Here is a 22,397-nt window from a genome sequence, read left to right on the forward strand (position 1 = left end):
ACCCCCACTACATCTCCCACTCACTCAATACCAACCCCTCACCCCCCCCCCCACCCCTCCACTTTACCTATCCCATAGGCAACAAGGAAAACCCAGAACTACCAATAAAAACTCTCCCAATCAATATTCATTACACCTGGCGTAACTCTTAATGCACTTCACTCGAGCTCGCCAGCTATGTACTAAGGTCGTTATCGTTCGTTTGCATAGCTTTTCGCTCGCTGTCAGTGTCATTAAGAAAATCGCAATTCGTGCTTTCTCTCATTGTCATAAAATATGCACAGTGAATAATGCCGTTATTATCTTTGTGACGACACCGCAGGGAACTGGGACAAGGAAATGAAAACGTCCACTGTCGGTCCATCGATTGTGCGAAACAAGCATTGTGCTGCTGGGTAATCACTGGGTACATCTTCTGCGCTCGCTTCTCAGTGATTCTACAGACTGTCATCACTAACTGATTGACAGAGAGAGAAAGAGAGGGGGTGGTGAGATAATAAGATATAAACAGAGAGAGAGAGAGAGAGAGAGAGAGAGAGAGAGAAGAGAGAGAGAGAGGAGAGAGAGAGGAGAGAGAGAGAGAGATTTGGAAGTGGGGGGGGGGGGGGGGAAAGGGGGGGGGAAGGGGGGGGATCGGGATAAGAGACTTGTTCAAAATCTACAGCGAAAAACATAATCCACCGTGAGAAAGGAGACAGAAACGCAACAAAAAAAGCATGTTTTTTCTGTTGTTCAAAAGATGAAAAAAACCTAGACAAAATCCACTAATCTCAGCACACAATACAGCAGGTCATGCACAAGTCAAGAGTTTCACAACCTTCAAATGCCAGGGAACCAAGAAATGAACACGAGATCAGTTACATTTTCTCTCTCTCTCTCTCTCTCTCTCTCTCTCTCTCTCTCTCTCTCTCTCTCTCTCTCTGTATGTATGTCTGTGTCTCCCTCTGAGTCTCTCCGCTTCTGTCTTTCTATGTCTGTCTCTGTCTATGTGTGTGTGTGTGTCTCTCTCTCTTGCTCTCTCTCTCTCATCATCTGACTCTTGGCACACAGGTCAAAGTAGAGGTTAACTTGAGTGCACGTGTACCTAGCAGGAGGGGGTGAGGGCGGTGGTGAACATGGGTCTCAAAGCAGAGGTTGGGCTATTTTTAGACCGTCAACACAGACAGTACAGCGTCGTCAATCCCCGCGTGAAGGAAATCGCTCACCTTCCACGTCCAAAACGTAGTGATATTATTGACACGCCAGATTAGCGCGGTAGCTTATTGTGCTAAGCACACCATCATAGACATAATGTTGCCTCACATGTTCTGTGTACAATCGTTGGTTTTCACAATTAATATTGCATCACTGTAAGTGTCTTCTTTTTCTTTAACAATGTCTTTCCAAAAACAAAACTCAAAGACCACAAAAGCTATTGCAACCTACTCCTATCTCTCGTCTCTCTTCCTGGGTACAATGGTACCTAAGACTTACATTCAAATGCTTACATTTCCATGCTACGGCCACATTGTCAAAATACCAATAATTATTCTTTCTTTCTTTCTTTCTTTCTTTCTTTGGTGTTTAACGTGGTTTTCAACCATTCAAGGTTATATCGCGACGTGGAAAGGGGGGAGATGGGATAGGAGAAAGGGGGGAGATGGGATAGAGCCACTTGTTAATTGTTTCTTGTTCACAAAAGCACTAATCAAACAAGAAGGGCAAAGCCCATACGACTCACATGCTTGACCTTGACCTTTACATGACCTTGACCTTCAGGGTCAAGGTCAAATAACTAAACCTAGCAATGACATCATACACTAAGAACTGCTTTACACATTTTTCCTACCAAAATACATGTGACCTTGACCCAAGGTCAAGGTCATCCAAGGTCATGCAACACAAAGCTGTTAATTCAAGACATAGGAAGTACAATGGTGCTTATTGGCTCTTTCTACCATGAGATATGGTCACTTTTAGTGGTTCACTACCTTATTTTGGTCACATTTCATAAGGGTCAAAGTGACCTTGACCTTGATCATATGTGACCAAATGTGTCTCATGATGAAAGCATAACATGTGCCCCACATAATTTTTAAGTTTGAAACAGTTATCTTCCATAGTTCAGGGTCAAGGTCACTTCAAAATATGTATACAATCCAACTTTGAAGAGCTCCTGTGACCTTGACCTTGAAGCAAGGTAAACCAAACTGGTATCAAAAGATGGGGCTTACTTTGCCCTATATATCATATATAGGTGAGGTATTGAATCTCAAAAACTTCAGAGAAAATGAGGAAAATGTGAAAAATAGCTGTTTTTTAGGCAACATTTATGGCCCCTGCGACTTTGACCTTGAAGCAAGGTCAAGATGCTATGTATGTTTTTTGGGGCCTTGTCATCATACACCATCTTGCCAAATTTGGTACTGATAGACTGAATAGTGTCCAAGAAATATCCAACGTTAAAGTTTTCCGGACGGACGTCCGGACGGACGGACGGACGGACGGACGGACGGACGGACGGACGACTCGGGTGAGTACATAGACTCACTTTTGCTTCGCATGTGAGTCAAAAATTGCTCCAGGGGCTTGCAACGTAGTACAATATATGACCTTACTGGGAGAATGCAAGTTTCCAGTACAAAGGACTTAACATTTCTTACATACTGTTTGACTAAAATCTTTACAAACATTGACTATATTCTATACAAGAAACACTTAACAAGGGTAAAAGGAGAAACAGAACCGTTAGTCGCCTCTTACGACATGCTGGGTAGCATCGGGTAAATTCTTTCTCGTCCCAACCAATATGGGACTCCCCCTAACCCGCGGGGGGTAATAATTATTCAAAACAAATGTTAACTACTACCTAACTTCATTTCAGACCCACACCCATTATTATACACACATTTCACATTTAAACCATTAGTCGGCCCCCTGTCGATATTTATCGACTAAGTTCCTTGTTTATGGTTTTTGGTTGGTTTCTGTTTGACCCCGGACGTGTGTGTGTGTGTGTATGTTTCCATTATCTTTCACATACACACAAAATTCGGTAACCATCACTGCCAAAAACGTTATTAGAACCTTTAGTAAGACGGTCAGTTGCAGAAGAATATTTCACGAGCATAAGAGGATATAGGCTAGGCTTCGAACTAAGTAGAAACGTCAGCGCAGGTAAGGGAGGGAACCACCAAATAAAGGGAAAGAGGCGATAGTAATCTGCAATGCTCTCCCTTGCCTGCTGCCGATGCTGCTGATGATATTAACACGACGTTGGCTGCAGCGGCGATGGAGTTTTGGAAGCTGTGGAATGTACATTACCAGAGTGGCTTCACGCCAACAAAAATCTACTGCAGTCTGGCAGATTATCGTGAAAAGGTATGGGATTCCCCGGGGAAATTGGGGGAGGAGATGCAGCTAACCAAGACAGAACAAGCTTAACATGCTGTTCACATGACCGATTTACAACCAACTTTCAAGCGATGTGTGTGTGTGTGTTGTGCGTGTGTGTGTGTGTGTTTTGTGCGTGCGTATGACTGTGTGTGGGTGGGTGTGTGTGTTTGTGCGTGCGTGTGACTGTGTGTGTGTGGGTGTGTGTTTGTGTGTGTGGTTGGTAGTAAGCTGGGCAGGTCCAGGAGGTGCACATGTTTTCATCCAGTGATGGCACTGCTACTGCTAGCCACTTTCCAAACTAGTGTTGCTTCATAAGTACGAATCTTGGCTCTCACATAAATGGGCGAATATGTTACTCCAACCAGTCAAACACGTCTAAACCGCAGCGATTACATTACATATGTCAGCAAGAATTCGGTGAAAAGAAACATCACCGGTACAAAAGACCAGTTGCCGATTTCCTTTACAGTATTTTGAGATATTTCTAACCTATCAAATGCCGTCGAATCTGCCTTGGCGACCACCTCTTGATAACGACCACCTGCGCAAAACGACCACCCTAAAGGATCCCCAATGAGCTTTTGTGTTTGTTTGTCTATGTAGTTCACCTTTCCACAGGGACCACCTGTCTATAACGATCACGTTTGGTCAGTCAATTGGGTGGTAGGCAGGTTCGACGACGGCCTCCGGAAGTATTCGGTTACCGCGATCTCTGTTATAACAGAAGGCTGGAAAGAAGTACAAGAGGATAACCTATACATATGCTTATTTGTCTGTCACTAAGCAACCAAGAGACGGTTTCCTCGCGTTGCTATGGAAACATCAAGTACAAGACAATTATTCCATTTTTAACCCATTTACATGTCGTAAATGTCGTTTGAAAGTGCATGCTATACACCACCCGCACTGGTAATAACATGTCGTGCACAGAACGGCGGATGACTGATCAGTGTCACTGTCAGGTAAAGGTGACTGTGTTTTCTGTGACACGGGGCACCTGTCACGTAGCACTCTTGCACCTCTACCGAGCCCCCTTCACAAACACTCAAAAAAAGAAAAAAGTCGCGTAAGGCGAAAATACGACATTTAGTCAAGTAGCTGTGGAACTCACAGAAAGAAACTGAACGCAATGCAACACAGCAAGACCGTATACTCGTAGCATCGTCACTCCACCGCCCGTGGCAAAGGCAGTGCCCGTGGAATTGACAAGAAGAGCGGGGTATTCGTTGCGCTGAGAAGGATAGCACGCTTTTCTGTACCTCTCTTCGTTTTAACTTTCTGAGCGTGTTTTTAATCCAAACATATCATATCTATATATTTTTGGAATCAGGAACCGACAAGGAATAAGATGAAAGTGTTTTTAAATTGATTTGGACAATTTAATTTTGATAATAATTTTTATATATTTAATTTTCAGAGCTTGTTTTTAATCTAAATATAACATATTTATATATTTTTGGAATCAGAAAATGATAAAGAATAAGATAAACGTAAATTTGGATCGTTTTATAAATTTTTATTTTTTTTTACAATTTTCAGATTTTTAATGACCAAAGTCATTCATTAATTTTTAAGCCACCAAGCTGAAATGCAATACCAAACCCCGGCCTTCGTCGAAGATTACTTGACCAAAATTTCAACCAATTTGGTTGAAAAATGAGAGCGTGACAGTGCCGCCTCAACTTTCACGAAAAGCCGGATATGACGTCATCAAAGACATTTATCAAAAAAATGAAAAAAACGTATGGGGATTTAATACCCAGGAACTCTCATGTCAAATTTCATAAAGATCGGCCCAGTAGTTTGGTCTGAATCGCTCTACACACACACACAGACAGACGACAGACAGACAGACAGACAGACACACAGACACATACACCACAACCCTCGTCTGGATTCCCCCCTCTACGTTAAAACATTTAGTCAAAACTTGACTAAATGTAAAAAAAGAAAATGCTTAAAACGACACCCCTTCGTCATGTCCCATAACTGTAGACTCCCATCCCCCCCCCCCCCCCCCCACTAAAAGAAGACTTCTTCCAAGCGCCACATACCCCCCCCCCCCCCCCCTCCCCCGAGTTGTATGCTGTGCAGGTCTTAAAAGGCGGGTTCCACTATATGAATAAAAAACAAGTCGCGTAAGGCGAAATTACTACATTTAGTCAAGCTGTGGAACTCACAGAATGAAACTGAACGTAGTCCGCCGCTAGTGCAAAAGGCAGTGAAAGTGACGAGCCTGTTTGGCGCGGTAGCGATTGCGCTGTGCTTCATAGCACGCTTTACTGTACCTCTCTTCGTTTTAACTTTCTGAGCGTGTTTTTAATCCAAACATATCATATCTATATGTTTTTGGAATCAGGAACCAACAAGGAATAAGATGAAATAGTTTTTAAAACGATTTCGGAAATTTAATTTTGATCATAATTTTTATATTTTTAATTTTCAGAGCTTGTTTTTAATCCAAATATAACATATGTATATGTTTTTGGAATCAGAAAATGACGAAGAATAAGATGAAATTGTTTTTGGATCGTTTAATAAAAAATAATATTAATTACAAGTTTCCGATTTTTAATGACCAAACTCACTCATTAGTTTTTAAGCCACCAAGCTGAAATGCAATACCAAACCCCGGGCTTCGTCGAAGATTGCTGGGCCAAAATTTCAATCAATTTGATTGAAAAATGAGGGTGTGACAGTGTCGCCTCAACTTTTACAAAAAGCCGGATATGACGTCATCAAAGGTATTTATCGAAAAAAAGAAAAAAACGTCCGGGGATATTACACCCAGGAACTCTCATGTCAAATTTCATAAAGATCGGCCCAGTAGTTTAGTCTGAATCGCTCTACACACACACACAGACAGACAGACAGACACACACATACACCACAACCCTCGTCTCGATTCCCCCCTCTATGTTAAAACATTTAGTCAAAACTTGACAAAATGTAAAAACCGAGAAAAATGGAGAAAAAAAAGTAGCCGACGATTCACATTTTTTTCTCCACGTTAACAACACTCAATGCAAACCTAATGTCCATATTGTAGGAAGCTGTATTCATGTAGGGTAACTTGCACAGCACGCCTGCGCTGGTTGTGTCTGCAAAATGCACATCATCACTTTTCTCCCTTAGCCTACTTGCCCACGCCGAACTTGCAGCACTCAACCAAACAGCTCACACACGCGCGGGGGATACGCAACAGGAACAAGGAAGTACAGCTAAAAACATCAGTCAAGGAATCGATAAAAACAAAAACAAAACTTGACTAAATGTAAAAAGACATATCTAATGCAGACGCGGACCCTTTGAACTTTCTGTTTCTGTCACGTATGACGTCAAGCGTTTAACGACACAGCCATTTAAGGGAGTGATCACCTGTCGACCTTTGAAACAACATTAAATGTTGTATGTGTTTAGTCTGTTCTTATTCTGCACAGACGTACGTGGTTTTATGTACTTTTGTGTTGCGAAGAACACAAAGATATCTGCTATATTATTCTGTGCGTATCAAACGTATACTACCGGCTGAATAAAGTTATTCAGACAACCGAAATAGGTACATCATTTGGCAAATTAGATGATACATGTAGCAGGACATATAAAGCAGCAGTTGCTTTGCTGCCTTGTGTTCACTGTCTGTGCACCTCTGTGCGTTTCGTCCGACTATATTACCGAGTATGGTCATTGCAACAAAGAGCAGGTTCTGGGGAACACGTGGGTAGCTTTCTTTCTTTCTTTATTTGGTGTTTAACGTCGTTTTCAACCACGAAGGTTATATCGCGACGGGGAAAGGGGGGAGAGGGGATAGAGCCACTTGTCAATTGTTTCTTGTTCACAAAAGCACAAATCAAAAATTTGCTCCAGGGGCTTGCAACGTAGTACAATATATGACCTTACTGGGAGAATGCAAGTTTCCAGTACAAAGGACTTAACATTTCTTAAATACTGCTTGACTAAAATCTTTACAAAAATTGACTATATTCTATACAAGAAACACTTAACGAGGGTAAAAGGAGAAACAGAATCCGTTAGTCGCCTCTTACGACATGCTGGGGAGCATCGGGTAAATTCTTCCCCCTAACCCGCGGGGGGTAACACGTGGGTAGCGAAATCAAGGAAATCAATGCACAATTAGAATAGACCAAACCCATACAAAAACAGATACTGTTGGTCGAGTGTTTTTAATTTTTAACAATTTTTTTTTTTATGTGATCTCCCCCTTCAACCTTCTACTCACAAAAGCCTGACTTAGGCCCCATAAGTCAAGTCAAGTCAAGTCAAGTCAAGTTTTATTCCGATAAAACCCCGTGAGGGTACATGGAAAATTAAAAAACACAATAAAAACACATTTCATTCAACACCAAATAAAAGGAACTAAAACAAAAAGAAATCAGGCTATGTACAGAAAAGGGAGTTGAGGGGTGAGGGAGGGCAAAAACAATACAAGAAACAATTCAACAATAATAATAATAAATAATAATAATAATAATAATAATAATAATAATAATAATAATAATAATAATAATAAAACACACAAAGTAATTACATACATTTCTTTACTATGGGAAATGGGGGGAAGGGGGAGGGGGGGGGGGGTGATGGGTGAGTTAACATAAGGACAAAAATACTATTACAAACAACACAAAACAGATAACGGAGTATAAAGCTAAAAGAGAATTAAATTTTACTCGCTTCTCAAACAGTCCATGACAAGTGTCATGAACTTTGCGAGTTTTAGCAATAAACTCTTTTTTGTAGTGGAAAAAAGCTCTCTGAATTTAACTGAATTGGGGCGGGCATAATAATAGCACCGTAACAACTGTTTTCTATAATTGGTAAAAAAAAGGACATACAAAAATATAATGGAACTCGTCCCCAAGGTCACCTGATGAACATTTGTGACAGATTCTGTCTTGTCTGGGAATACTAAGAGTCCTACCTTTTTGTATAGGCAATTTATGATTCAGTGTTCTAAATTTTAAAACAGCGTTTGCTAAATTAACCGGCAGGATGGACAAGTACTTTTCAAACTCAAAATTCTCTTTATACATTCTATAATTATAATAAAACTCATTGTTATTTATTTCTGAATGCCAGGTTTGGACAAATTGGTCTTGTAGCCTATTTTTCATCAGTGCTTTGAAAGTATTAAAATAACCACCATCCGTTACATTCTGTGGTAGAAACAGAAAGTTCAATCCTAAGTGGTAGAAACGGGACACTTCAAAGATTTCTCGCCTGCAGCAGGTTTTCAAAACAAATTGAGGCTGAAATAAGATAACACGCCGCAGTTGTAAACAATCACTGCCGTCTGTGAGCCTCTATGTGCTATTCCCCCCCTTTAAAACTAAAAACGTGTGTCGATGACGGATCGATCAGCAGCCAGCCGTGAAGAGGCCTATATATCAGCAAGCAAGCACCGCTCGATCGCACGTCATACCTGGCTGAACACCGTTCATGCATCCAGGCCAGTATTGACCTTTTCGTGCTGGTGTGGGTCATCTTGTATTGTGATAATCTATTGTCCCTGGTCGAATCGCTTGACCGTGCGTAATGGCCATTTGACTCTTTCTGACGGGAACCGGATTCGGCTGATATAGTTATGTGTGGGCCAAACTTACAGGTCGGAAGAGTGCGTTGATGACCAACCAGAACAGCATTAACACCGTTACCGTTGGTTCACATTCACACTGTTTCAGTGCTTGTGTCGAGTCACCGATACAGGAATTCCATAAATAACTGTCATTGTTTTAACATTTAGTCAAGTTTTGATTTGATGGGTTGTGGAAGAGTTGTTTTTCCTTGCTTTTCCATAGAAACACTGAGGCAAGCTACACGTGACATCGTAGGCTTGCCTAAGTTTTTCTATGGAAACAAGGGCAAGCAACTCTCCTACAACGCATACAAACTCGACAGAGTTATTTCCTAACATCGTTTCTTATTGAAGTTACCAAAAAGCAAGCAAGCAGGAAAACACACACACACACACACACACACACACACACACACACACACACACACAGTACGGAGGAGAGGCTAGAGGATTATGAGATAGACAGACACTATCTTTTATTATCTCTCATCAACCCCTCTCTCGTAATCACATATTCTGTCAGGTGCATACGCCAAGAACAACACAGGGATGCGGCATCTGTCTAAACGGAAGCCCATCGACCAAATGCATAATTGAACGTTACGATTGGACAGCCAGATCTGCACGGACCCTGTGTTAGCTACCAGTACCACACAGGGATGACCAAATTTCGAAATTTTAACTCGCCAGCCGGGCGAGTAACTTCAAGGAAGTCACTAGCCCGTCAGATATTTCGCTGGCCCGGAAAATACTACGGTAGCTTCATCTGCGGTGATTATATGGATTTGAAACTCGATGTGACAGCCAAAAGAGTCGTATTTGACCCGAATTTTTACTGGCCAGTCGGACGAGTTGCCAGGCGGTTACTACTAGCCCGGCGGATTTTTTACTCGCCCCTGGCGGTCGGTCGGACGATTTGGCTATCCCTGCCTTCACCTTGCACTACTCTTTAACAGAATAGAAAAAAAATCGTCAATGTATATAACACTCTGTCGTAGTAGGCATCGTTAATATGTAGTGACCTGATTAAGGTTATCATCACAACGAGTTTTAAATAGCACATATTTCTCAGTGTGTCAGCTGTTCACTATCATGAAAGGACTTTCTTTTGGACAATGCCCAGTAAACTATTTATTATTCACTATCTAAGCAGATACTGAACGCCATTAGGCTATATGCCCGATTTTCTGAAAACAACAACAATGGGTCGTGTCCAGAATCACCTGGTCAGTCCATTACTCCTTTCTTTTTCTTTTCTTTCTTTATTTGGTGTTTAACGTCGTTTTCAACCACGAAGGTTATATCGCGACGGGGAAAGGGGGGAGATGGGATAGAGCCACTTGTCAATTGTTTCTTGTTCACAAAAGCACTAATCAAAAATTTGCTCCAGGGGCTTGCAACGTAGTACAATGACCTTACTGGGAGAACGCAAGTTTCCAGTACAAAGGACTTAACATTTCTTACATACTGCTTGACTAAAATCTGTACAAAAATTGACTATATTCTATACAAGAAACACTTAACAAGGGTAAAAGGAGAAACAGAATCCGTTAGTCGCCTCTTACGACATGCTGGGGAGCATCGGGTAAATTCTTCCCCCTAACCCGCGGGGGAGGGGGGGGGGGGGGGGAGTCCATTACTCCTACATTTGCCCATACGTCAGACATTCAGCTGTGGTCATTTTGACCGACTTCCAGCTACAGGCATGCTACAGGCCAAAAATGGTTTTACCTGAAAGAAGCGCGCAGTGGCAAGCCTGAGCCTGCGGAGCAGGTGAACCAACTAGGGGGGTCCGGGGGCATGCTCCCCCGGAAATTTTTTCAAAAAACGGTTAAAATCTGTGCAATCTGGTCATCATTTTCAGGGCTGTAATAGTGTTGTGATCTTGTTAAAAATCCCATTTTAGCCTCCCCCCACCACCATTCAACACACCTCCAAACTGGTGAAAACAACACTACTGTAGACTAGTATGTATTGACCAGTGCACTACACATGAAAAGGATTTACAAGTCACAAAAGCATTGAAAAAGGTTACTGCAAAAAAACAAATGCAAGGAAGAGCAGTCAAGTCATTTGCAGTGTCCTTCTTCATGGGACAGACATGGCAGACAAGATGCATTTGCCCGAAATAAAATCTGAATTGTACATGAAGCGGACCTAGCAAACAAAAGGAGACCAGAGATGTGCCGACTTGTTATTGTCACATAGTGCGTGTGTCTCCGTCACCTTGGGGTCACGTGACACAGTCACATCCTGACTTCACAGCCACGAGAGCTCGCCCTTCAGTCGTCACGTAGTTTGCCTCACCGACACCGTGCTGATAACACAACGAGAGCGTCACCGACACCGTGTTGATAACACAACTCGAGCACTTTTATCATCGTTGGTCAACTGATGTTGAAACAGGCGACAGCAGCTTCATTTTCCTTTTTCATTCGACCAATCAGCGACAGCAGCACACACAAAATTCTGCGGGCAACCAATCAAACATTCGGTTGAAGTATGTCATAGCTGATAATGCAAAAAATAATAACTGAATGAGAAAGCGACTTGAGGCTGATACGGGTTTTGCAGCACGGGACGCAAGATCATTGATAAGACCTCTTCGGGCAAAAATAGCACAGGAGCTTTAAGGCATGGGAACTGGAATATATGTGAAAAGTAGTAATATAACCACTGACCAATTAGATCAAAAAACAGACATTCTCGACTTGAATCTCAAGAACCGCTCCATACTGCACCGAAAGCCTGAAGATTATTATGTGTCAGTGAGCTATAAAAACCAGTCTCCTGGACCTTGGACAATTAGAACCATTCAATTCAATGCCTGTTCGTTAATGCGTCTAGAGTCATATACTACTAAGAGAGTCTGACGTCTTTTATGATGTCAATGAGCTTTGGCCGGGGGAGAAATATTTCATGCTGACAGCACAGCAAAATATTAATTTAATATAGTCGTCTACCCTCACCGTTGAAGGCAACCCCCCCCCCCCCCAACCTCCCCCTCATCTCCTCACCCCCATCCTTTTCCCCAACCCGACTTATGGTTCCTCCCCCATCTAACATATCTGCTGACTGGTTGTAAATGTCGAGAGGTCATGGGAATCAGAAGGGTGGGAGTTTTGATGGCTGACGGGCCATAATAGTCGTGCGTGGTTGTAAGTAATGATTTTATTGTTTGAACCTGCATTCAAAGCTGCACCTCTAAATAACAACCAAATGCCCACAACAACCACCGCAAAGGATCCCTTATAAAAGTCATCGTTCCATAGCGACTACATTGTCTATAACGACCACTTTTGGGCAGTCCCTTGAGCGGTTGTTATCTAGATAAGACTATAGGTAGGTTCAACTGTATCGGTCAAAAGCAGGGATGAAAGCTGTAGGTTTTCAAAATCAGGTAAAACTTGTGTTTGGATCAATGTAACACTTTTTTCTCACTTATTTTTAAAACAAGGCTTTGTGCTTGTTTTGGGAATTCATGAAACCTGTCGGGAAAATTTCAACTCAGGATTTCCTGATATCCTGATGGGAACTAACATCGGGGGGAGGAGAGAGGGGGGGGGAGGGGGTGTGTGGGCAGCGAGAAGGGCCCGAAGGGTGAGGGGGGGTGGGCAGATAGTGACTCACGGATTCTCGCTTTTATACCACCACTCACCGCGAAGCTGCGAACATAAATCACAGACATCACTCCACATACATCCTCCCACCTCTTTTTCAGGTGCTCACCGACAGTACAAGGCACTAAAATAAATGGAGACGAAACAAGGCACCGCTATACAAGGTGTATACACACATGTATAAACAGGACAGTAGTGCAAGCAAAGCAGGCGCCATGCTGACTTGCTCGGAGTGGTGGTGGGAGGGGGTAGACATGTATGGCAACAGTAGCAAACCTGTTGCACCATCTTGTCACACAACGCACGATACAAACCTACAAAGCTCAACTCTTGTTTACTCTCGCTTTTAATCCAACCGCCCACTCCGAAGGCACCTGATGCAACTGTTTCTCTCAGTGGTTTAAACAGGTTCATTTCTCATTCACTTCTTTTTGTTTTTACAGAAAAATCTTGTAAACAACAAAGAAGCCAAACAAATCACATTTATATATTAATGAACTCTTACAAGTTAGAGACGACTTGATGACAACAGGCATGAGAACAAGGAAAGTTCAATTCTGAGAAAACAAAGGGAAGTAAGCGCTCTCAATTTGTTCGGCATGTGCAACTACAGTGAATAAGAGTTATGCGGAACCAACCTCCTGGCACCTGAGCCATATCCTTCTGCACTGGAGAACACAATCATATAAGGCATACATAAAGCTCATGATAAGGAGGATTATTACCTACATTTATGCCTGTATTTATACAGACCTTTTGATTTGATAAGTTGATAACAAATGATATGAATGAAACTTATACAACCACAGCAGATTTGCTACTAACAATGTTGTATTATATTGTATAGTATTGTATACAAAACGAAGCATAAATCGATTGCAGGCAGAATGGCTTTACTCATCTTTGATCTACCCAACAAATGGTTGTGTGATGCGTCTCAAGCGTGTTGGCGTTGACATACATGTGCTTAAGTGTCGCATCCGCTTTCAGCTTTCATCGCTGGCTAGCCAAACCCAAAGCTGCATGCAGCACCGGTCGAAAAGAGAGCAGCCATCCGCGTAGGTCTCTTCTGCCGGTTAGCCTCTCACTAACAAGTCTTATGCATTGCCTCCACGTGGCGTTGGGTGGAAACTGGGAGCCCTATGCTCCCAGGCTAAAATGCAAGGGCGCGGAGGAGATTTTCCCCGTACGTGCGGTACGCAGGCCCACCCGTGTGTGGATACGCCCTGGTGCCCATGAAACAAATCCCCAGGTATGGGTGAAATACCAAGACTAGACATCCCAACGGCGGAACTGGCGGAAGAGGAGAGTGAACTCCCAACGGCAGCGAAGGCGGAAGAGGACGTCTAGTCACCCATCCCAACGGTCAGACAGGCGGACGAGGAGCTTGCTCCCAACGGCTGGCTGGGCGGACGAGGATGCCCCATGTTACTGCTGCTTCCACAAGCGCTGGTTAGGAACGACTCGTAAGCCAAGGTAGGCAGCATTCCTAGGAGAAGGAAAACTCTGAAGACAAACCTGGGGGGTTGGACCCATTAACTGAAACCCCCATGTCACCCCCATGTCACATCCAACTTGCTAGGGGAACACATCCGGCAGAGGTGGCAACAGGACAGATATGCCCACAACCTGGCACCGAAGGCGAATACAACAGCAGACTGGACATCTCAGGGCGTCAGCATTGATGCGGAAGATGCGACGGCCATCCAGAAAATGGGTAGATTGAACTCGGCAGCCCGGTAAGGCAATCAATCTAGGAGAGCGAACACTCTGATATAAAAACAAACAAACAAACACATCGGCCGAATCCTATACACACCCCTATACCGGGGGTGTACCAAGCTGAAGTCGGATGTGCTGGGCCTGACTTGTCAGGCGCGTAACGGCAGCACAACGCATCTACGCTCACATGACAGACAAAACGAGCGAACAACGAAGAAGAAGAAGAATCTTTGATCTAAACCAACAACCTCTCTTTCAATTTCATTTCGGTCTTTATCAAAACAACAAAAAGGCTGTATTAGTCCATACAAGTTGGATGATTTTACAATGTACTTTTCTACTACTGGAGATTTTAGTGCCTGTAGTCCGGTTCAGTGGTAGGCTGTAGCAAAACAAAAATCAGTGGGAAAAAAAGGAAGAGAGAAAAAAAGACAAGAAACAAGTCGTGCACTAGACTAATAGGCGACAGCACCAACCGGCACCCCCACTATTTACACTTTCCAAACTTGCTTTCAACGTGCATACATGTCATCACCTCATTGTGAGGATTGCGGTTTTCTATAAAATGTACTCACTGCAGTCTCTTTGTGTGTGTGTGTGTGTGTGTGTGTGTGTGTGTGTAAAAGAGAGAGAGAGAGAGAGAGAGAGAGAGAGGGAGGGGGGAGAGAGTGTATGTAAGAGAGAGAGAGAGTGTGTGTAAGAGAGAGAGAGAGAGAGAGAGAGAGAGAGAGAGAGAGAGAGAGAGAGAGAGAGAGAGAGAGAGAGAGAGAGAGAGAGAGAGATTGGTTTGTGCGTTATGTCAGACCTCCAGCTGACTTGTTTTTTTTTATATATATATATAAAGGAAATAACACCTTGATCATTTTAAAAAGAAAAGTCAAGAAACAAGTCCAGCACACCACAAAAGTTCAGTTAATACATGCACTTCTGACTGCATGCATATTTAACCGCCTTTTGACTTATTTCATCTTATGCCACATTTCTTCCCTCGAAACAGGTCCATAAATCTCAAACCCCTACATTTTAACTTAGCATTTAGCCGTCTTGCAACAGAGAGGCACATAACACAATCTTGCCAAGTCAGCCAATCTGTAAAACAGCATACAGCCTAGCCCCCCGCCCCCCCCCCTCCCCCCCCCTCCCCCCCTCCCCCCCCCCCCCCCTAGAAACCTTGCCAGCATCTCTCGTATGAATTCGCCATGCCCTCAACGTCTATCTAATAAAGCATGAACATACCACCCTTACCATATTTCATTGCCCATTACCCTTCACTCTAACAAGGGCTCAGAAGAAAAGAACTGAAAATCTGTTGAAAACCGCCTTCTTCTTCACTTAAGTGCACTTAAAGGTCTTGAAACTTGGCATCGCTCGCATGATTTCTTTATAGTTTATACAATCAACGTCGGTCTGGAAAACCGTGAAATACTGGTCCTACATTATTTCATTGCCGACTACCCTTCACTCTAACAAGGGCTCAAAAGAAAAGTATTGAAACCCGTCTTTCATCTTCAATAGAATGCACTTTGGTCTAGACTAAGCACGTGTATACCTCAACAGCAAAAGAACCCCAATTCACTGCACAACGGTGTGTGTTTATTCAGCCAGGCTTTGAATATCCACAAATACACGGCAAGCTGAAAAGTGGGAATAAAGTGCCATAAACAAGGCTGGGGACACTGAGGGCGAGGGTTCTTGCGCATAAACTTGGCCATAAGTTACACAGTGTCGGCGCTATAGTAGCTAGAGAGAAGCCTTCTCTCTGCCTCGTCACAGACAAACAAGCTGTGCAGTTTTATGACATAACAGCGCTCTTAAGACAATATAGCACGGCCACTCGGACACAAAATGACATAAAAGCGCTTGTGAGACAATAAACAGGGTAACTGGGACACAAACATGGATAAGCTCTCTGGTCGGGTCGCACCAAGCCAGACTGGGCTTCGATCGCTTGTCACAGGAGCTGTGCAAAGAAAGAACATTCGGCGGGGGTAGAGGTTAGGGGGGGAGGGGGTAAGGTCAGCTCGTGATGCTGCAAAGAGGTAGTGTTGCAGCTGCTAGCGGGCAACAAGTTAAGAACAATGTACAATTCAAGCAAAAGTAATTAATGATAATAATAATAGAAAGATGCTCACATGAGAAGAAAGCTCAGGGCTAGGGACAATAATATATGTTTCTAAATCTCATCTATGGCCAGCAACAAAAGGCTGTCGACAGTATCTCGAATCCAAAGAAACGTAATTCAGACTATTAATCCAAACTGAAATGACTGTGTCGTACAGCCGGTTTCAATGACACAAAAGAGCTTCCGTATCGGAAAACTCGTTGATATAAGTAACTCAAGCCAAATCCGCCACCGAAACCACAATGATGACATCAATTTAACCGACATACAAAACAAAGTGGCAAGCAAAACAATAGGGAGGCTGTACAGTTCGGGGCGTTATCTGTCCTTACCTTTGGATAAACAGGAAGATCCCATTCTGTACCATGATAGCGGACACGAGGTGAGAGCACTGGGTACAACCGGCGAGATGAGGGTAGATGTTGCTTGAGGTGGGGTGGGTGTGTACCCCACAACAATCAGTCTACACCAACAACTGCTTTCAAGTTACATCCCGTCTGCATTGATACAGAAACGATAGTGTGGCACTTTGTGTGTTGTTCTTGCTCCTGTCTGTTGTACCACGAGGCTTCTTGTTCCTGATGTCTGTGATTCTTGCAAAGAAGCACGCTTTTCAACTTGTTCCACAGGCACAGACACTATACTGACTTCAGCACTATAGTTGCACACACTCCAGTGGGGGGATACGATAATAGCTTCACACAATGGCTGTTTGCACAGGGGGCTACTACGTTCCGGTTGCAGTACACGAAGTCCACATTAGCGTGGTAATGCATTCCATGTAATGTAGTAATCCATTAGAGGAAGTAAAGACCACTTTTAGCATATACACAGCAAATGACCCAAATCACGCGTTAGAATCAGCTTTGAAGAAGAAGAGCACTGACGTACGGTTTCACAAAGCACAACCAATCAGTAACTGACCCAAATCATGTTCTGTTTGATAGGAAGAGCGCTGCAGTGTCGTTGCACAAAGTATAACCACGGAACAGAAGTGCTACTGCACAAACAACACAAGGCTGAGAGGTACTTCTTGTCTCTGTGGTCATTTATGATCCCTATGACAAAGTCTCTCTTGGCACTTGTTGAAAACTGACCCAAATCAAGCACTACGATTTTGTTATTGTTCTAAATATGAAGACCACTCCATTCGCTGCACAATATATAACCAATGCATTGCACCGCTACTAATACTACTAACAGTGCTCACACACAACGCTAAGGCAATAGTTACTTTTTGTCAAGAAGTAAGTTCTAAACCCGAAGTCTTGCACTCACTGAGAACGGTGACCACAGGACAACTGACCCAAATCAGGCAAAACGATTTTCGTGTAGGGCGATCAAAGAGGTGTCATCGCATGGTACAGAATGACAATCAGGCGTTACGATTTGTTGCTGGTTAATGCACAAACGAAGCCACACGAACACTTTTTTTGTCGAGTAGCATGCCAGTTATGTTCTCAATAAAAGAAGCCAAACTGAAAGTGACTTTTGTGTCGAGTAGAGCGCTATGATCCCAATAACGAGGTTAGAGACTTGCTGACAACGGTAACGGTAGTCACGTGCGCTGACTGTCTCGCGGTTACTACTGTGTCAGCAATAGAGCTGTCAGGACCCCCCCTCTCCTTCATCATCACAATGCGGGCCTGACCACGCCCCTCTCTCACTGAGATGGGACACAATGTATGAGGTAGATTGGTGGTGGTGGGGGGGGGGTGATGATGGATGGACGGGAGGCAAGGGTAAGGTACACTGACTCCCCAATTTAAGACTTCCATCCTTTTAAGATCTTGATTGTTGAGATTTTCTGTTCATAACCTAAATTTAACCCCATTTTAAGACTATTTCCTTTTTAAGACCCGATTTTCTCCGATTCTTTTGTTGTTGTTGAGGTCTTAAATGGGGGATTTCACTGTAACAGAAAATTGCTGTGCACAGCACTATGGGGGTCACGGCAGCGGGCTAGCGATGACACAAGCATTCAGCACCACACTGCCATGGGCCGCCTCCCGACACGCAATGTCAACACACCTTGCCCACATTCCGCCACTCTTTTTTCCACACACTGTCAAAGCCGCCACTTTCCACAGCCAAAATTTGCGATTAATCTAGCCTGCATCCCAGGTCCGTCCTATCTTGGTTGCACACACTTCAAAAAAAGAAAGGGATGCTTCAGTCTTTCTTCCTAGCGACAGTCATACTGCACCTGAATAAAGTTTGTCCACTGCATACAGTGCTAGGCTTGCAACAAAAAGGAAACCGTACAGGGATGAATAACCTACGGTGTGCACACACTTATACGTAGAGTTTAACCAATGCATGTGAAATCCCGAGATTGAGGTTAGGTGTCACTTGAGAGTAGCGGTGACAAGGCTAGGATCTGGGTGTCCCAACAACAAAGTTTACTCGGTATTATCTTTAAGTCAGCAGGTAACCCCTGTCTGCTTTCTTGGCCGTAGCAGTGTCACAAGCCTTGGCATGGCTGCGTCAACTTCTGTCTCTTTCTGGCCCTCTATGCTAAGTTCCGCATACTTCTCTCTGATCACATCAGCTATCTCAACTTCCGTGTCCAACAGGTTTGAGCACACCCTATCTCGAAAATGTGCAGACGAAACTTTCGACACATGACTTAAAATCTCTTGCCACCCCCTTGATTCTTTCTCAGTGTCAGCACACACCTATCTCTCACACACACCTATCTCTCTCACACACACACACACACACACACACACACACACACACACACACCTATCTCACACACACACACACACACACACACACCTATTACACTCTTCTATTTGTCTGCAGCCTTTCTCTACTCCGACATCTTTTAAGGTTTATTACCAACACTGCACAAATACATCCGTGAAGGCGCTCAAAGCACAAAAAACACACCTGTTGATTCGATCCAAATGTACCCCTACCTTTACACATACACACACACCGACTGTGTCGGGGTCGTGGTAAAGTTGGACAGATAGAGCTATTTCGGAATGCACATCGGCAGTGGTAGACACGCACACCCTGACCCTGTGTGGGAAAATATACAGCCAACGGGACTCAGCACTTCACCTTCAAACTTCTTTACACACACACAACTCCCCCACACACACCTCTTTCCCGACAGCGCTCGGCTCTCACCGTGACCGGCCAATGCTTGTTAGTTCCGCGTTGAGATTTGAAACCTCTCATCTCCAAGAAGAACAGACACAGAGAAAACGGAGAGCAGGGGACACGACAGAAAGTGTTCACGAAGCAGCATCACACGATGTTGACAGCAACAGCAGCAACAGAGCAGCAAGGGAGGTTACAAGGGGGGTGGGGGCGAGGAGTGTGAAGAAGCTGTGTACCAACACATTTCTCCTACCTGAACATGGGGGCAGGTAGCAAGCAGCACACACACACACACCCAGGCTAAATTATTCCCCCTTCCTTGGCTTCGGTAACGCTTGGGAAGGGTAGGGCAAAACTCGGCAGGTTAGTGGCTAGAAAGGCAACTCCCTCCTTAATCTCTCTCTCTCTCCCACCCCATGCGCCGTGCAGCTAATCTACTATCTCTGTCCCGTTACCTTACCTGCCCAGCCACCTCCAAACCGAAATCACCATCATGTTCATCTGACCCCCCCCCCCCCTCCCCTTCAACCTCCCCCCACACCTTCTTCCCACCTGAATATTCTTCCTCATCCTTCACCCCCCATCGTGTTCACCTGTACCTCCTCCCTCCCCCTCCTTGTCCCCCACCCACACCACCGCCTTCACACGCCCTTTTCTTTTCACATAATTATATTCTTCCTGAACTTTCAGCCGAACCCCCCATCATGTTCACCTGTACCCCCCCCCCCCTCCTGCACAGACCACCCTCCCCCTCCCCACCCACTGTATCATAGTCTTCCTCAACCTTCACCACCCCTGCTCCCACCCACCTTCTTTTCATGTGTACCCTCCTCCCCATCCGCCGCCGCCTCCACCACACACCCTCCTCCCATTTTCTTTCCTATTCCTCTTCCCACCCCTACCATCCCCCTTCTAATTCCACTATTCCCCCCCCCCCCCCATATCTCTACCATACTCACAAGTCCACATAATGCTTAACATATATTATGCATTAGAGTTCATGTGTTGATTCAGTAAACAGCTCCACCTTCTTTGCTGCAAAATTTACAATTTCTACTTGGAGTTTGCAGTTGTCTAGTCAGGTGTTCTATAAAACACAGAGGTAGTGTTTCAGTGTAGTTTGCTCTCATGGCAAGGAGGCTGGGATGCAACGGATAAATGATTAAATCTGCAAGCGAAGCCCCTCTCTTTCATTTCAGAGATTGCTGCCCTGTGAGGAATAAACCATAATTTTCTCCTCACCAATACCAATCTTCTGCACAACTTCAGCAGGTACCCTCAACATGCCCATCTTGTTCATACCTGTTCCAAAATAAAACAAACAAGCTTGTCCCTTCACCCAAACTCACACAGATCCAATATTCTCCACTTACTTATCTTACCACTAACTAGCAATACACAAACTCAATTGTCATGCATTAGCATAGGCAATCACTGGGCAGGAAAATGTTATTCACATGATATTTTAAGGACACAGCCAGGCAAAGATTGTGGTAATTTGGTGCATCGTGACATCACACCAGGTGTAATCAGGAAGAGCGTTTTCTTTCCCTTTAGCGAAACACATACCAAACACATGGGTCATGCCTGAGGTAAGACAGGTTTGATTTTTTAAAAAGTTGACTTGCACGTTTGGTTTTGGTTTATCTCATACACAGTGGTACCTGCGACGAAAGGACCCCCTTAGGACAAGTCAAAAGTGTCCATAAATTGTGGGTGGTCTTTTAATGACAGTTTGTTTAGGGTTGTCCAAGTTTTTATTGTGCACATACAGAACCACAACTCAAAGAAAACTCTTACTTACTTCAATGACACCTGCGATGCAAAGCCCCTTCCAAGTGTAGTTTGCTCTCATGGCAAGGAGGCTGGGATGCAACGGATAAATGATTAAATCTGCAAGCGAAGCCCCTCTCTTTCATTTCAGAGATTGCTCCTCCCCACAAAGGACATCTTCCGTTGTTCCTCTAGACCAAGCTACCTGCAATTGTGTCCTAAAAGTGTCCTTTGATCACAGTTATGGTCACACTTGCGACGATAGGACACCCTTGTGACCAGCTTAAATATAAAGTGTCCGGGCTACATTGCAGGTGGCCTTTCACAACAGGTATACTTTGGTCATGTATATAGAGACAGGGACAAAAGAAAGTGTGAAGTGTCCTCTAATCGGAGGGGTCTCACACCACAGGTACCCCTGTACTTGATAGCAGGAGAGACGAACTCTTTGCACTCAGGTATCAATCAGATAAATCTCTACTCTAAAAAAAACCCCATCTACCATGAAAATTGTTAATGCATCACTGGGCACACCTCTTCCCGAAATTGAAAAAAGCTTCGGTGGCTTTAGTCAGCTTAGGGGTAAAAAGGGCCGATTTTTGTTAACCCACGTCATCTTTCTTTATTTGGTGTTTAACGTCGTTTTCAACCACGAAGGTTATATCGCGACGAGGGAAAGGGGGGAGATGGGATAGGGGAAAGGGGGGAGATGGGATAGAGCCACCTGTTAAGTGTTTCCCGTTCACAAAAGCACCAATCAAAAAATTGCTCCAGGGGCCCGCAACGTAGTACAATACATGACCTCACTGGGAGAATGCAAGTTTCCAGTACAAAGGACCAAACACCTCCCACACACTGCCTGACCAAAATCTTTACAAACATTGACCACACTCCACACAAGAACCACTCAACAAGGGTAAAAGGAGAAACAGAATCCGTTAGTCGCCTCTTACGACATGCGGGGGGCAGAGAAATAAGGATGTGGAAAAGAAGACTTTTGGTAAGTGAAATAAAGGTGATGGATCCAGTCAGGTAGAAATAAGACAACAAGAAAAGAATTGGAAAACTGCAGGGA

The 22,397-nt window shown here is 44.0% G+C and overlaps 1 protein-coding gene across 2 annotated transcripts in view; it reads right to left on the reverse strand.

Moving 5' to 3' along the window:
- The window catches only part of LOC138967377 (phosphatase and actin regulator 1-like), a 73,732-nt gene that overhangs the window by 20,703 nt on the left and 30,632 nt on the right, over positions 1 to 22,397 (reverse strand). The window contains exon 1 of one of the 2 annotated variants that reach the window (XM_070339910.1): positions 16,768 to 17,602. The exons of the other annotated variant lie outside the window; for it this stretch is intronic. Coding sequence (XP_070196011.1) covers positions 16,768 to 16,792 — 25 coding nt within the window. The 5' untranslated portion in view covers positions 16,793 to 17,602. Of the gene's footprint in view, positions 1 to 16,767; positions 17,603 to 22,397 lie in introns of those variants that run through there. 2 annotated transcript variants of the gene reach the window in all.

The sequence above is a fragment of the Littorina saxatilis genome, linkage group LG5, assembly GCF_037325665.1.
Source record: "Littorina saxatilis isolate snail1 linkage group LG5, US_GU_Lsax_2.0, whole genome shotgun sequence".
Taxonomy (NCBI): Eukaryota; Metazoa; Mollusca; class Gastropoda; order Littorinimorpha; family Littorinidae; genus Littorina; species Littorina saxatilis.